The following is a 15,736-nucleotide window of genomic DNA, read 5'->3' as shown; positions in this document are numbered from 1 at the left end:
ATAATACAGTTGTTAAAAGCCTGGGCTTTTTGGTCAGATAGACCTGTGTTGAATTCCAGGTTCTGCTATCCACTTGCTACGTGACCAAGAGCAGATTACTTACCCTCTCTGAGCCTCAGCTTCACCACAATAAAATAAGGATCCCAATGGGGTGTCATGAGGTGTAAACGAAGTGAGCTATGAACAGTGCTCATCACAGTGCCCACGCAGAGGTACCGAGCGTCAGTTACTACTATTTTATTATTGTGAGTAATCTGGAATGCTTGTTCTGATGTGATAACGGGGTCACTTGGTGACACTTTTTCTCTCCCCTTGATTAAAAAGGTTGAGCTGGACCACAAAGATCCTTTTCAGTTTGACCATTCTGGAGTTTCACAAACCTTTTAGATTCTGGGCTGAAGCCCCTTCTGCACGTTAGATCTGTATCTACGAGTTTATTTGCTATTTGTATCTAGCCTACGTCCAGAGAGATGCAAATAATAGGATCAAATTTTAAACAAGCAAAAGAGAAAGAAAATCTGTATGCTGGTTACAGCGGCTGGAGGGGATGTCTGAGAACTAGGCGTGGACCACTTCAAGAGCTGCAGTGCTCTCTCTAATTGAGGAAGACACACTCATTCATTCAGCAAATATTTGTTGAATTCTACTGGGAATCAGGCATTATTGCAGACCCTGCAGAAATAGTGGTAAAAAAACGAACACCACCTTTGGTCTGTGCTTACATTCCAGAGAGGAAAGACAAAAAAAAATATAAGCAACTGTATTAAAAAAGAAAATTCCTATCCTTGAAAGGCCAGTATCCACTATGCTGTCCTTGTTGACCAGATGACAGGCCCTTTCCACCTCAATTCTCTCCCCAAGGCCTCTGGGGCAACTCTATTGATTTAACTTTTCACCTGTCAAGATTTATACCTGACAGGTACCTGCGAGATTCTCCCTCAGCCTCAGCATAAGCTCCTAGGGTCTCCTGAAACCCCACAGCATGGATGGAAACAGCACCTCTGGCTTAAATAAGTCTTCAGGGCCTTTATTTGCAGTGTTCCACTTTCTGAAACTTCCTTCCAGTTCTTCCTCATTGATTGAGAGAGTTCTTTCTGAAGGCCCTGAAAGCATCAATGCAGAGGATGATCACCACCATATGATTTGTTTAGAAACCTGTAATTGTACCAGAAAACCCTAACATTGTTTCCCAAAAAAACACAAAAGGGACATTAAGAGTGTAATTCGGAACATTTTTCAGGGCAGTGGAGCAGGGACTGCCTTAAGGGTCATCTCAAGGTGAAAGCTCATGTGGAACAGAGAGACGGTACCCCCTAGTATTCCTCTCCAACCTTCTCATTCCTTGGCCACAGGCAATCAGGCTCCAACTTGACCCAAAGTATTAGAGAAAACATTGCTGCAATGTGTGTGTGTGAGGCCAGAAGTGGCCCTGGGTGGCGACCAGTCAGTCATAACCCAGGCTGGGACTCCGCTTCTCCCCAGGATGAGGCAGAAACTCAGCCAGAAGCCAGAAATCAGAGATTGCTGAATACCCTCAAAGCAGCCTTCTCCCGTGTAACATCTGCTTCCCGGAATCTGTGATGAGAGCCCAGGTCAATGGCCTGAACAAGGCAGGTAGCCTGGCATATGCCCCACCAGGCCCATAAGAAGACTAACGCTGCATGCGTGTTGCATCCAGTCTGGGCAGCAGACATAAACACATACGGTTCTCCCTGCCCTGTGACTTCCTGTGGGGAACCAGGTACCCAGAGACTCCAAGAAGATCTCAAAGCACTTGGAACCTACTGGGGGAGCTTGTAGATTCTCTGGGAGGCAGACAAGATCTAATCCCCAATGAGGGTACTGAACTGATTTGCAATCCAGGTTTGACCACACTGACTGAATCTGAGGGGTTTCCTGGGAAGATACAGAGAAAATCTTCAAGGGTAGGGATTCCCAAGGGCTCAAGTTGAAGGCTTTATTTTCTTGGTGATCTGGATAGTCCCTGGGAGTTCTGAACTGACTGCCATTTAAAATTTTTGGAAATCAACAGCTGCCAATTTGCCACTATCCAGAACACTCTAACCAGCTCCATTCTCCAGCAGAGAATCTTCTCCAAACGAAGATGAAGAATCTTCTGGCAGGACTGCCCCTAGATTTAATACAGCAGATGGAATGAATGTCTTTGGGAGAAAATGGTAGGCTCCCCCTTGCTCTTACCTTGAGTTACCATCACAATCTCCTTCACCCTTCGGTACTGGTTTAACAGCCCTGTAAGCTCCTCTATCCGACGGTCCTGTCACAGTGCGAGAAGCATATGTCAACACCACCACTGCCACCTCAGGTGATTTCATTTTGGGGCCCAGGCTATGTTCTGGGCACAGTGAGAAGAAATGCTGTGTGGAAAATGGAGTGTTCCAAAAGGAAACACAGTGTCCAGGCCCCTTCCTGGAGCCTGGGTTCTCAGTGGTCTGCTTCCTAGGCAGCTGCAGGCAGCACTCTTGCATCTACCTGAAGGCTATCAGTCCAGCTCTCAGCCATAAAACAATCCCTGCTGGACGTTGCCTTCAAGAGGCTTACACATTTCCAGAAGGAGGAAACTCACTGTCTCCCTACCCTCCTGAGGTAGCCATTGAAATTTGCCTCCTGATCTGGGCGTTGCCCTCTGGAGCTACACTCATAAAAAGACTCAGATAAAGCTGTTGTACATATTGCAATATCCTCACCTGTTCCTTAGGAGTCTGAGGTTTCTTCTACAACAGAGGAAATTCCTAGAGGGGATTATTTCCTTTAGCAAAGGCCTAGGGACTTGGGAGGCCACACAGATTTTCACGTTAGACAAAGTTAGGTGTGAATTTTGGCCCTGTCATCTACTGTCACCCAACCTTGGGCAAAATTACTTAAGCACTTTGAGTCTCAGTTTCCCCAATTAAAATGCAGGGTTGTGATCCTCACAGTTGATATGAGGTGCTCTATAGTCACAGAGGCAGCTGTTTTATGATTATGCAGGAAGAATGTCAATTATGCAAAGAATATATGAAGACACAGTAAACTGAAACACTGCATGCTGCCCAGTGTCTCTATGATGGGTCTATCACTAGATCGTGCACTTGGGAGATTGGTGGACTGTTCTTGAGTTTTTCCAGGAGTCTAAGCAGCAGCTATGACATTGGCAGTAACCACAGTGGTATTTTTTTCCTCACACCAGCACGGACAGGCACAGCCTTAATTTGCCTTTGGGAGATTCCATTTAGGCAAAGTTCCCAGGCATCAAAGCCAAAAACAAGTGGCTGAGCCAAGTCTCTGGTAGACAAAGGCTGTTCTTCTGACACATCCCTGAGCCACTGGCCTGATGGGCATGGCCCTGTCCAAAATATCAGAGACAAGCAGGGACCAAACAGAGCCAAGGATGTCAGCAGGGAAAGGACAGGGCTGCCAATGACCGTCTTACCTTATCTTCATTGGCAACAAGCAAAGTTTCCATCCCCATTTTCAGACGTTGAATTTCTTGGTCTAAAAGAATTTAGGTGTAGAAAGAATCACTTACATAAATGCAGACAACTATCCCCACATGCTAAGATGTGAAGACTTTCCATGTGAATAAATTGACATGGTCTCCTTTATGTCTTTAAAGAACCCATGATGGTGTCTGACATAGAGTCAGTCTCATGAAATATTTGTTGGAATACTCAGTGAAGGGAGCTAATATTTTGCCTTCTCTTTATAGACATTTGTGGGAAAAAATCAAAATGCCATTTGCTCAAAAGTGACACAGAAAAACCCCCAAATATTTCACAACCAACAGCTCACAAGAAAACAAACATTCATCCTTTATAACTTGAGTAGGCATATACCTGGGCTGCTAACTAGTTTTAGGGAAAATCATAAAGTCCCATGGATTGTAGCAGAGGAGAATTTAAAATAAGGGGAAAAAAGTCTACAGCTGAACACAGACTGGAAAAGTGACTATGTAAAAGGGTTGGATGCTTGGCCTAATTTAGAGGTATAGTCAGAATTGACTAACAAATCTTTAGATGCATCTATAAATATATTAAAACAAGCCCTACGGTTAAGGAAAACAATCTTATTTCATCATAAACCTAAAGAACTTCCCTATGGGATGAGGGATCTGTGTCAGTCTGTGGTGAACAACACATGGCATTCTCTCACTTTAGACTCAACAAGGACTCTCTTGACTTCTTCCCAAACTAGTCTAGTGAGTCAGGTCAAAGGCCAATGCCGAAAGGAGCTGGAGGTCATTCTACCAAATATTTGTAGGTCTAGAAATTGGCACATAGTTAAGTTTTCCCAAAAGGACCTACACCCATCCCCAAATTGGGTATTGCAAAAAGAGAATAAGATGCCTCGATAAAAAAGTACAGGAGAAAAGGGAACAGAAGTATAGGCACCCCATTTCCTTTTCGGATGCTTGCCACATCCAACAAGAATAGGAAGAACAGATTTATAGGCTTTGTGTGAATAGTTGTAGGGATTCATTTTCAGAGGAAAGTAAGGATCAGCTCTGCAGCCCAGTTTGGGGTTAGGGGGAAGCCGTAAGCTCCAGATGAAGACTGGCAAACCTTGATGCTTTGGGCAAGACCCAACTGAGCAGCAAATGACCAAAAAAAAAAAAACCCAAACAAACAAAAAACAGCTCAAGAGATGTCTGATGATGGAATGGCATAGAGCCTGGAAGGCTTAGACTGTAAGGAAGCATGGGGTGCTGTGGGAAGTCTGCCTGGCCCAGAAGTCATGGCCTGGAGTGCTCTCTGGCACAGAGAGGCTAGAGTATCTTAGGGAGACCCAACTTCCACATTAGGCCCTGGAAGGTAGATGACACACTCAATGACCTAGAAAGACACTGAGAAAGGCTGAGCGATGGGATGAGCATATTGGTCACTAATTTCCATCTCCAGCTTAAGCCATTGTTTCATGGCTACATGGTTTGCCATCTGAGTCAGGGATCCAAGCTAAGCAGTGCTGAAGCGAAGGCGAGACTCAGTAGTGGGGCCAACCCACAGGGCTACATAATCTCCCCCAGCTCTGCAGCCTGGTGGTAAGAGGAGAAGTTAGAAGGTGTGTCATCATTTTGTATACAAGGCAAATAGCTGTAAATATTAAATATGTGTTAAGAGTATTTGAGGATTTATCCTCTATTTTTAATCAGCAAGACTGGAACTCCTCAAGGACCATTCACTATTTTTTCATGTATTCAATAAATACTTCTTAGGAGCCTATCATGTGCCAAACACTGTGCTAGGCTCTGCAGATATGGTCTTAAACAAGACAGACACAGTTCCTGACCCAGAGTGAGGTCAGCAGTCTGTTCAAAGAGATCTCCCCAAATATAACACAGATAAATTATAAAAAGTGCTATGAAGGAAACAAAGAGTGCTCAGTTAGAGAAAAATAGGATTGGGGGCACCTACTTGAGGTAGGGTAGCCAGGAAAGGTCTTTCTGAGAGGTAACATTTAAGTTGAGATTCAAAGAATGAGAAATAACTGACTTGTTTCTGTAACCTTAGGGCCTTATACGAGTATCAGGCAGGGATCCATTAAATGACTGAATGAATTGCCACAGCCTCCCCTTTAGTGATGACACAAAAACAAATCCTTTCAATCAAGTGAAAGAGTAAAAACTCCAGAGGTGGCTGCACAGAGTTTCAATGATCAGACTGCATCTGAGAAAAGCCTTCGGAGCTGTCTTCTGGACAGGGCAGGGGTTCATGGCAATGATTCCGCAATAGAGCTGTGCTTTATGGGCCATTCACGCACACACATGCATGCATCCATTCACTTGGACACGTTCACATGCATACACATGTACATGCACATTAGCATGCCTACTCACACCGGCATACACATACTCAATCATAGACACACAGAAGAGAGGGCCCAGGGGCCACTGCATTCTGTCACAGTCAAGCTAGGTACCTTTTTCTGCATGGTTGCTGTGGAGAGCTGCAGTCCGGGAGAGCTGGCTGTGCAGACGCTCAATTTCTGCATCCTTCAGGGCCACCTGCTCTTGAAGCTGGGCTACCTCAGCCTGGAAGAACAACAGAGGATCCCTACTAACAGACCATGATAAAGTGCTTCAAATCAGAGCCCAGGACCAACGAGTCCTAGGACATGTTAGGAAGTTAGCAGCAGAGGTGCCAGAGGTCAGCAGTCAGAGGTGCTCACTACCCTCCCCACAAGGTGGAGCTCTGCCGAATGAACTCACTCTTCCTGGCCAATCTGGACCTGCCCATGGCGCTGGCCATCCACCTGCTTTTTCTCCTGCATCCTCTTACTTGACCAGGCTATTTCCCTGCCCTGCTCTCTGAAGCCCAAACACCACTGAGGTCCGAGGAGCTGCAATTGTGTGCTCCTCACACAATGGGAGGGCTGCCCTTGATCCAAAGATGGATATTCTCTTTCTGGACATGGTCTTCCTTCTCCCAAGATATTCCTGCAATGGCATGTATGCACACTTGTAACAAGCGTCTGCATCTTTCATTTTTCCACCCCATACAGGAAACACAGTGGAAATCAAATCACCACCAACAGACAGAGTGAGGCAAGAGTCCCCTGCCTCAAACACTCTCCCACCCTTTATGCATAGTCACTGCCTCTGCCCAACCTCCAGGGACCTGTGAACCCTCACCCACATGTAATTACATGCAAGCATTCAGATGGGTTGAGCATACATACTTTTATAAACAAAGCATGTAAATACAGCCACAGAAGTGCATACACACATTCATATATGTACACACATGGGGAGCTGCATTGGGTGGTTCCCACATCTCTACTAAGTACAACAGTTAAATTTCACACATAACAGGCATGGTTGTCCATCCCTTCCCATAGTCATTAGAAGATCAGAACTGTGGAGGTGCCATCCCAAAAGGCACACTGGCTTTGGGGGTCAAACTTGGATTCTCTCATTTCCCAGTTGGGTGACCTTGGGAAAGTGAATTAACACTTCTGAGTCTTGGATCGTGTATAAAATAGGAAAAATAGCATTTACCTCATGGCGCTGTAGTGAGGATTAAATAAGATAATGATCACAAACAACTTAGCCTAGTGTTTGCTAGGTAGTAAGTGCTCAATAAATGGTACTACTACTGCTGCTCTCATCTACTCCTTCTTCCCTTATAGATAATGAGCTAGTCCTCTGAGCAACAAATCAGACTAAGAAAGGGGGTGAGAACTGACCCCCAGCCAGTCAACCCCCTCCCCGTGTGGTAGCCCAATCTTGTCCCTCCTTCATCTCTCAGGGTTATGCAATGGGCTTGTCCTTTCCCACTGAGGCCCGAGTTAATCTCTGAACAACTCCAAGTAAGCAAATGAGCACAGGCCCTGCTGTTGGCTCCTCCACCAAACAGGCCTTGCATTCAGTTTTAGGACACACTGACGGAGCACCCACTCTCCATCGGCCCCTGTGCTCACTGCTTTCTTACATCAAACCTCAATCCTCATAGGAAACTACGGGAGGAAGCAACATCCCTGCATGTCACCGGGGAGAAAACAGGAGTGGTGCAGGACTCAAGTCCAAGTCACAGACCCTTTCAGTGCCCAGGCCAGGATGCAAACCCGCCTGCTCCAAAGCCAGGGCTCCACTCACCCTACCCCTTCTGCATCTGAGTTCAGAGCTCAGATGACAGCCACTCTTATAGGGCTTGGGCTCCCTGAGCCCACCTCGAGGGTTTCTGAATAAAGTTTCCCTGACATTCCCCAAAATGGGACAGAAATGACCACGTAAAGAAAAAAAAGATGGCAAGGGGTGAGGTTTCCTTACTCCAAAGTTCCCTGTGAGCCACTGCCTCTCTGCCCTGGTTTCCACCCACAAAGGCAAGAGCGCCAAGCCCAGCTGTGCCAAATTGCTTGCTGAGACTCGTAGGCAAGCAGCAGCTTTTCATAGCTCACTCTGGGCCTCAGTGCCCATGGGCTGACGATTAATGGCGTCAGTGGCTTCTGAGGTGCTTGGCCTTGGGACTCTCAATCCAAATGCCTTTCATTTCTACAAGGGCCAGACTATTCTTGGAAGATATTCTCGTAAACTTTCTTGCACCTTCCACACCCATTTCTCCCTTTCTTTGCAGACAGGGTGAGAGCTGGTCTCTGTTAGGAGCCTGGATGCCTGATGCTCATCCGCAGTGGATGCCAGTGATGAAGGCCTACGGAGGCGGAGCACAGAGCATGGCATGATGAGGTCTCTCTTCTCCCAGGCCTGCCTCTGGGTGAGGTCATCTATTTAAAATCCTACAGGCCAAGTGGCAAGGCCCAACCTTGTGTGTGCCAATTTCCACAGAATAGGCCAGAAATGACAGGTGTTCCGTTATCCTTAGAGTGGGAGCTGTCCCCATAGCTGGGAAGTCCACCACAGCCCAGAGGCTCTCTACCTGACCATGAGGGCAATGTGTGCTACTGCCAAGGCCACTGAGGCTAGGGCTGGGTGGCAAGAGATCTGAGACAAAGACATGCAGACTGGTGTCAGGCAGAGGTGGGCACTCTGGCTGCTGGGCCTCATTAAACCCAGGGACCACAACCCACTGTCGCTGCACCAGAAGATCAGCCACCTTTAGGGACCCAGAAGCTTTACACAGAAAACTAAAGAACTTTCAAACAGTACAGGTTTTTACTGCAGGGAATCAGGATGAGGTGGGGGAAAAAAATCATGAGTTTTAGAATGACACAGATCCAGATCTGAATCTCACCAGGGCCACTCTGAGCCTCAGTTTCCTTACCAGTAAAATGAGGATAATAAACCAATAAGCCTTGCTAGGTAGTTTTATGCATCAAATGGGAAGATGTGTGCAAAGGGGTTGATACACTCTGGCACATAGGAGGTGCTCCACACCTGGTGGTTATTAAATAACCCGCCGTATCTCGAAGATCTACATGCCAAGGCAAAGAGCTTAGGTGATTTAAAAAGAAAAGAGTTGTTTGCTTTTATAGGAGAAGGTGTATGCTAAACTTCAGGGGTTTCACCAAGACAGGACTCGCTTGAGTGGAGCACTCTGATAGAATGTTCTGAGCTATGTGAGGAAAACACTGCTCCTAATGGTGACTGTGAAGCATAGAATGTATAAGGGTACAGGTAAACAAAAACGGGGCTGTGGATAAATGTGTTTGGATTGCCTACGATTGGTGCTGACTAGCTGTAAGACCTTGGGAAAGTTACTTAACTGCTCTGTGCCTCAGTTTCCTCATCTGTAAAATGGTTAAGAAAATTATTTTATATTTATGTAATATTATATAGATATAAACATCATGTTCAGAATTTTCTTTTAGTAGTGTGATTTAAAACTGTATATAAATTATCAACACTGGAAATTAAGAGAGAGAGAGGGAGAGAGAGAGACTGACCACCCCCCCCCCCCCCAATGAAATGCCTGGAAGGAAATATTAATAGTGGTAGCTCCTGGGTGGTATATGAGTGATTTTTATTCCTTTAATATTTTTATGGTTTAAAAATTCTCTATAATGAGTATTAACTTTTTATGATTATAAAAACAATAACTTGCAGAAAAAATAAAACTAAAAGTACAAACTAGAAGTTAATAAAACTCCAATAAGAAGTATGTTTAAAAACTCTAAGAAGCGAAAATGAGGGGCTGGCCCCGTGGCTGAGCGGTTAAGTTCGCGCGCTCCGCTGCAGGCAGCCCAGTGTTTCGTTGGTTCGGATCCTGGGCGCGGACATGGCACTGCTCATCGAGCCACACTGAGGCAGCGTCCCACATGCCACAGCTAGAAGGACCCACAACAAAAAAATATACAACTATGTACCGGGGAGCTTTGGGGAGAAAAAGGAAAAAATAAAATCTTTAAAAAAAAATAAAAAATAAAATAAAAAATAAAAAACTCTAAGAAGCGAAAATGAAAATGCCTACAGGGGCCACCAGGTAGCACCCATGGGTGGCGCTGCAGAGACCTTAGTGAAATGGCAGGTGTGCACCCCACCCAGAGGCAGCCCTGCCCAGGCTCCCTCAAGCTGAAATGCTGCTCCAGGATTGTTAGAGCTTCCTTCCCCACCCTACTTCCCCCGACCCCACCCCACCCCCCAGGGCAGCCTAACTCTATTTTAATGTGAAATTCTCTGAAGCTTAAGTGACAGCTAATTTGACACTTTTAAATACAATGTTCTGGCCAAAACAATAATTGTGTGGGCTGAATCATCTCATCTATTAGAGGAAATGAAGAAAGAAACAAAGGAGGGAGGGAAGATATTTATTGCACAAAAGAATTTATCGCTGGCATCCTTTAAATAGCAAGCTCCCCAGTTCCACAGAAAACATGATTTGGTTAAAAAATATTCAAAATATATATCATTTTTTAGAAATACATTCATTGCTAAAAATAAAGCATGCGTATTTTTAAAAATGGATTATTAGGGGGACTGCTAAATGTAAAATGATGCAGCCAATATAACACTGGCATTCTTCTGCCTTAGGACTCAGCACTCACTCACAGAGCCCCTTCTTGGCCCAACATGGGCCTGGTGGTGCCACGGGACACAGCAAGAGGAAAGAGACTCAGTTACTTCAGCAGCACATAATCTCACAGGCTTTCCCCATGAGAAGAGCCCTCCTGGATCAAATCTGTCTGCTGCACCATCTGCCCACTGTTGCGAGTGCACGCAGTAGGGTCAATTTGCAATTCTCAAGCTTAGGCTACTGCAAACCCAGAGCTTGATCACAGACTCTCCCCAATGAACATCAACACCACTCCGTAAACAACAGAACAGATTTTTACCTTAGTGGCCTTCAGCTTCCACTCATACTGATTCCGTTCATTTTCCAACTCTTCCACCTTGATTTTGAGGTGCCTGAGCTCTTGCAGTAACTCCTAGAGGGATGAGAGAGAAAAACGAAGTTCTGATGGTTAAAGAGCAGCACATTCCCTGGATCTACAGCCCTGGTTAAGCTCATGCACAGAAGATGCCAGAGGCGGGAGCAACCACATCACGCTCCACAATGCAGCACAAATCTTGAAACATGGTTCTCATTTCAGGAAAAGCTGTGTGGCCGTTAAAGAACAAAGCCAGGGAGTTTCAGACATAAGAAAGAGAAAACTTTTTCTTATTTTTAGAACCTGTTCTGCCCACCCATCTCTGACATCTACCTCCTCTGCAGGGTGTGCCCAAATCATGCACATATGTGTAGGGGGCAGGACAGACAAGACTTGGGATCTGGAGGAACAGAGATGCTAAAGGAGGCAGTTTCTTACAAAGCAGCAGAAGAGGCTAGTTGGGAGCATCTCTCTGTGCTGGGGGTCAAGGAACCTAAAGAGGGTCCATGATCCTGGAAAGCTTCACAGAGGAAGTGACAGCCAGCAGGAAAGAAAGAAAACAGGAAGGGAAGAAATGCCAAGTATCAAATGCAGAGGCCAGTCTGGGAGTTCCATTCAGGGGAGGGGGTTGGTTTGAAGTAAGGAGGGAGGGAGCAGGCATCCAGGGAGACGGCAGAGGCAGGGGCCAAAGGGAATAGGCTGTCGGGCTGGAGCAGAGGATGAATGGCATGTGGTGGGATATGCGGCTGGGAGGAAGAGGGGCCCTACTGAAAAGGCTTTTAGAGGAGAACATCAGGAGTTCTGCTGCCATTCTTTGGACGGTAGGGAGCACTGAAGGTTGCTGAGTTGGGAAGTGATATTTAAACAACTTGCCCAGGGTGAAGCTGGAATTCAGGCCCATTTCTTCTGACTCCAGGGCCCCTGCTTTCTAAACTACCCCTTCAGTAAAGACAAAACCACCCTTGTCCCAAACCAAGATTCCTTTAACGGACAATTGGTCTTGCTAACTGGTTCCTACCAGAAAAGAATTAGCATAAAAGTGATTAGTTCCATAGACTTTCTGAACTCTAGACTCATATAACAAACTCCCTACTTAAGATCTCCACGTGGATGGCACATAGGCATCTCACAACTGTCATGGCCAGTGCAACTCTTAATTCCCCCTCTTAGACATCCCTGTTCCACTAAGTGGCATCTCCATCCGCCTCATCACCTGTGCCAGAAACCTGGGATCCACCGCTGACATCTCCTTCTCTTTCCCCTACATACACAATTCATCCCCAAGCCTTGTTAATTCTACCTCCAAGGAAATAACTTGAATCTCCATTTCTCTCCAACTCTACCACCACTTCTCTGATCTAGCAGTTAGTGTTGATAGCCTGAATGGTCTCTTCATTGGATGCTCCTTTATCGTCTTGCCCTTCTTGAATCCACTGACCACCACAGCATCCAGGGGACAATACAATTAAAACACAGATCTGATCCCAGCACTTCCCTGCTCCTCAAAGCTCATAAACTTGAACTCAGGACCAACACAGCCTGGGCTGACTCAGGCCCTGCCTGCCTCTTGTCTTTTTTTTTTTGAGGAAGATTAGCCCTGAGCTAACTGCTGCCAATCCTCCTCTTTTTGCTGAGGAAGCCTGGCCCTGAGCTAACGTCCATGCCCATCTTCCTCTACTTTATATGTGGGATGCCTACCACAGCATGGCATGCCGAGCGGTGCCATGTCCGCACCCGGGATCCGAACTAGTGAACCCCGGGCCGCGAGAAGCGGAACATGCGCACATAACCGCTATGCCGCCAGGCCGGCCCCAGTGCCTGCCTCTTGTATTACTATCTCTCCCTGGTTATGCTCGAACCACACCGGATACTTTTTAGGCCCTTACAATTGCCACTCCCTCTGTCTGGAACCGTCTGCAGGTTTATTCCTGCCCATCCTTCAGGCCTCCCCTGAGCAAAGCTATCCCCACCTCCACATTCCATCAAGCTCCCCTGCTATACTCTCTCGTGGCATCCTGTATATCTTCTACATCATTTGCAATTAAACGTTAACTAGTATGACTGCCAGTGGCTAGTTCTCCTCCTATATTGTAAATTCCGTGAGGAGTTTTGCTAACTCCAAGTCCATTTTGCTAACTTCTAGCTAGTAGGTCTGCATTATTTCTTGATGAATGCACACATGAAATTCAGGTCATCATTTAACATGCCTGGAGTCTTTGCATTCTGAGACAATCCATCAGGAAGTTACGCTGCTTACAACTGAATTTTGTAAGGTGATATATTAATATTTTCTTACAGCTGAGGTCAGTATTTGTTGATGCCCTTTTAAAAAAATGTCTTCTAGGGGCTGGCCCCGTGGCCGAGTAGTTAAGTTCGGGTGCTCCGCTGCAGGCGGCCCAGTGTTTCGTTGGTTCGAATCCTGGGCGCGGACATGGCACTGCTCATCAAACCACGCTGAGGCAGCATCCCACATGCCACAACTAGAAGGACCCACAACAAAGAATATAGAACTATGTACCAGGGAGCTTTGGGGAGAAAAAATAAAATCTTTAAAAAAAAAAAAATGTCTTCTAAGCTAAGGTTATTGCATCCAAGATCCGCAGCATTAGACTCTAAGGCCTGTTGTGACCTGCAGCAGATCCAAGGTCACTTTCTGAGAACATTTCTGGCCCTGCCTAAGGGAGCGCCAGGTCTGCTGAGGGCAGGACCGGAAATGTGCAGGTTATTGCCCAAGGGGCTGCCACTATGGGGACACAGAGCCTGATGATCTCCAGGGTCTTGTGACCTCTTTGGCACGTTCTCCTCCTAAGCTGTTTGTTGTCCATCATCAGCTCTAAAAACTGGTGTAAATTTTCACTTTTAGCAGTCTTTCTAGGTTACCCCACTCAACATGGGGCACACTCCAGCACCCTCTCAGGAGTTTCCTATCCAAATCTACACTTATATCTTGACTCTCACTTATTCCCCTTATCCTTTAACGTAGACAGAAATTTTCCCCACTGAGCCCCTCCCCTAATGCCTAAGTCTGGGTAGAGATCTTCAACATGTTCTATAGTTGAGTTTGGATCGTGGTAACTTCCGACAGAACCAAGGCAGACCCTCTGCAGTGCTCATGGCTACCATGACATTGACCTTCCCTTGGGCTTCTAAGTCCTGTTCGATGGCGGGCCTTGGAGGCGCAGGCTCATGTCTGTGTAGCTACCATCACCAGGCCTCAACCAGGTCACACAGGACCCAGTCACACCAGTGTGAGGGGACAAGTCCAGAATCCTAGTCAGATATAGCCCACAAGGCCCAGAGGTCATGAAATCCCTCTAGCATGTTTATGTAGGGGAATTTTTCATGGAAATTCAGAAGATGACTTAATTGTCACAGCAAATGGAAACTTGTGTTCTATTTTCTCACCAGAAATAAACCTCTTTAAAAATAAATTTGAAAGAATTCTTTCATGATGCTATTTTTTTCTTTAAAAAAAAAATCACGTGACATGAAACTTCATTTAATCTCCCAGCTCAGGGAGAAGAATCAGTGTCTGAATTGTACATAGGATGGGGAATTCTGAGGCTTCCTTTTGTATAAATGCCCATCACTCAGGGCACCTGACAACCTCACTCCCAGCCCAGAGTGAGATGAGAGCTGCCGCCTATCCGAGTGTTGGCCTCATTTGCTCAGACTTGGCTCGTGAGGGTCAGAGAGCTCAGCTCACGTCCTGAGAGGGTGAGTCCCAAGCTGTGCCCAGAGGTAACAACAGATCCATGTTAAGCCATGGCACTCTGTTCTGGTTAGGAGAAACCCCAGCCCCTCCACCAGTTAAATGCCCCACACACATGCTCTGATATACTTAAGTGTGGCTCCTACAGGTGACCCCTCCCCACAGGCATTGTCCTGGCTGCAGGGCTGGGGCTCGGCCGCACCATCACCAGCCACCACCTCCTCAGGGTTGTCCCTACTGAGTAAGAAGCGCTCTTGAATCTGCCTGTGGATGTCCAGCTGCAGCCTACACATCTGCTCCTGCAGCTCACTGATCACATTCAGAACCGACTGTAGGAAGGAGAGAAAGGAGAAAAAAAGCATTCAGGGTCAGTCAGCTCTCCGACACAGAACTCCTTAGGAGAGTAGCATGGAGGGGAGGAAGTGTGCAGAGAATGAGCGACAGGTGGCACCCTACAGTCACTGTCCATGACCACCTGGTTTCTTCACAGGAAACAAAAGCCATGGCATTTTTCCTGAGGCCTGCCCCATCCATAGGCCTGTCTTGTAGTTTGAACAAACCCCCAGCAGCTCCTTTATGCCATCCTGGGGGATCGTCCCTCATGTCAATCTCTGAGGCATGGAGTCTAGCAATAGCAGAGATGGGTGCACAGATGGACACATCCCCTCTACACATACGCCCATGCTACACATGCCAACTCCACCCTAAACATGTCAACATCCACACACAGGTGACATACACCACGCTCATGCATGCTAATATATCCCCAACCCCAAACTCTCCCTCACACCCTATAACAAACCTGACTCCTTCACTTCCCCCTCCAAACCTGACTTCTTTGTAGCCTCAAGAACATTTTGACCTTTTATGGCAACTTTGAAAAATAACTGCAACTCTTGGAATTCATACTTCCTCAATTCTGAGTTCCTTTCACTAGCAGCTCTACTGGGCTTTCCTTTGTCTACTCCATAGACACTTAGTGTCCCTCTGCAGAGACCCAATGGCTTTCACTGGTGAGTGAGGAGAGACACACAAATAACCACAACAAGGTGGAAGTGCTACAGCCAAGAATACCACAGTGCTCTCAGGGAGCAGTGAGTGACATTCTGCCTGGGTCAAGAGGAAGGGAGGGGGTGAGTCTAAGTGATGTCAAGTAGGCACATTCTAGACCCCCTGCCTGGGTGTGGGAATAAAGGAGATGAAGAGTCATGGGCCTGGGTAACAGGGTACATGATGGTGCTACTCATGGCAGCAAGGAACCTCAGAGGC

General features: G+C 46.5%; 1 protein-coding gene across 50 annotated transcripts in view; it reads right to left on the bottom strand.

Moving 5' to 3' along the window:
* PPFIBP2 (PPFIA binding protein 2) overlaps positions 1 to 15,736 on the bottom strand; it is a 146,187-nt gene that overhangs the window by 33,251 nt on the left and 97,200 nt on the right. For 26 of the 50 annotated variants that reach the window (XM_070626189.1, XM_070626193.1, XM_070626183.1 and 23 more), the window contains 5 exons: positions 10,720 to 10,812; positions 5,914 to 6,025; positions 3,431 to 3,492; positions 2,200 to 2,275; positions 1,000 to 1,103 (listed from right to left, as the gene is read on the bottom strand). In XM_070626189.1, coding sequence (XP_070482290.1) covers positions 1,000 to 1,103; positions 2,200 to 2,275; positions 3,431 to 3,492; positions 5,914 to 6,025; positions 10,720 to 10,812 — 447 coding nt within the window. Of the gene's footprint in view, positions 1 to 999; positions 1,104 to 2,199; positions 2,276 to 3,430; positions 3,493 to 5,913; positions 6,026 to 10,719; positions 10,813 to 14,613; positions 14,797 to 15,736 lie in introns of all 50 variants that reach the window. The other 24 variants (XR_011541597.1, XR_011541598.1, XR_011541596.1 and 21 more) reach the window with 1 other exon arrangement.

This window comes from Equus przewalskii, chromosome 6, assembly GCF_037783145.1.
Source record: "Equus przewalskii isolate Varuska chromosome 6, EquPr2, whole genome shotgun sequence".
NCBI classification, from domain to species: domain Eukaryota; kingdom Metazoa; phylum Chordata; class Mammalia; order Perissodactyla; family Equidae; genus Equus; species Equus przewalskii.
Note: the sequence above shows the minus strand (reverse complement) of the source record. Positions and strands in the feature narration are given on the sequence as shown.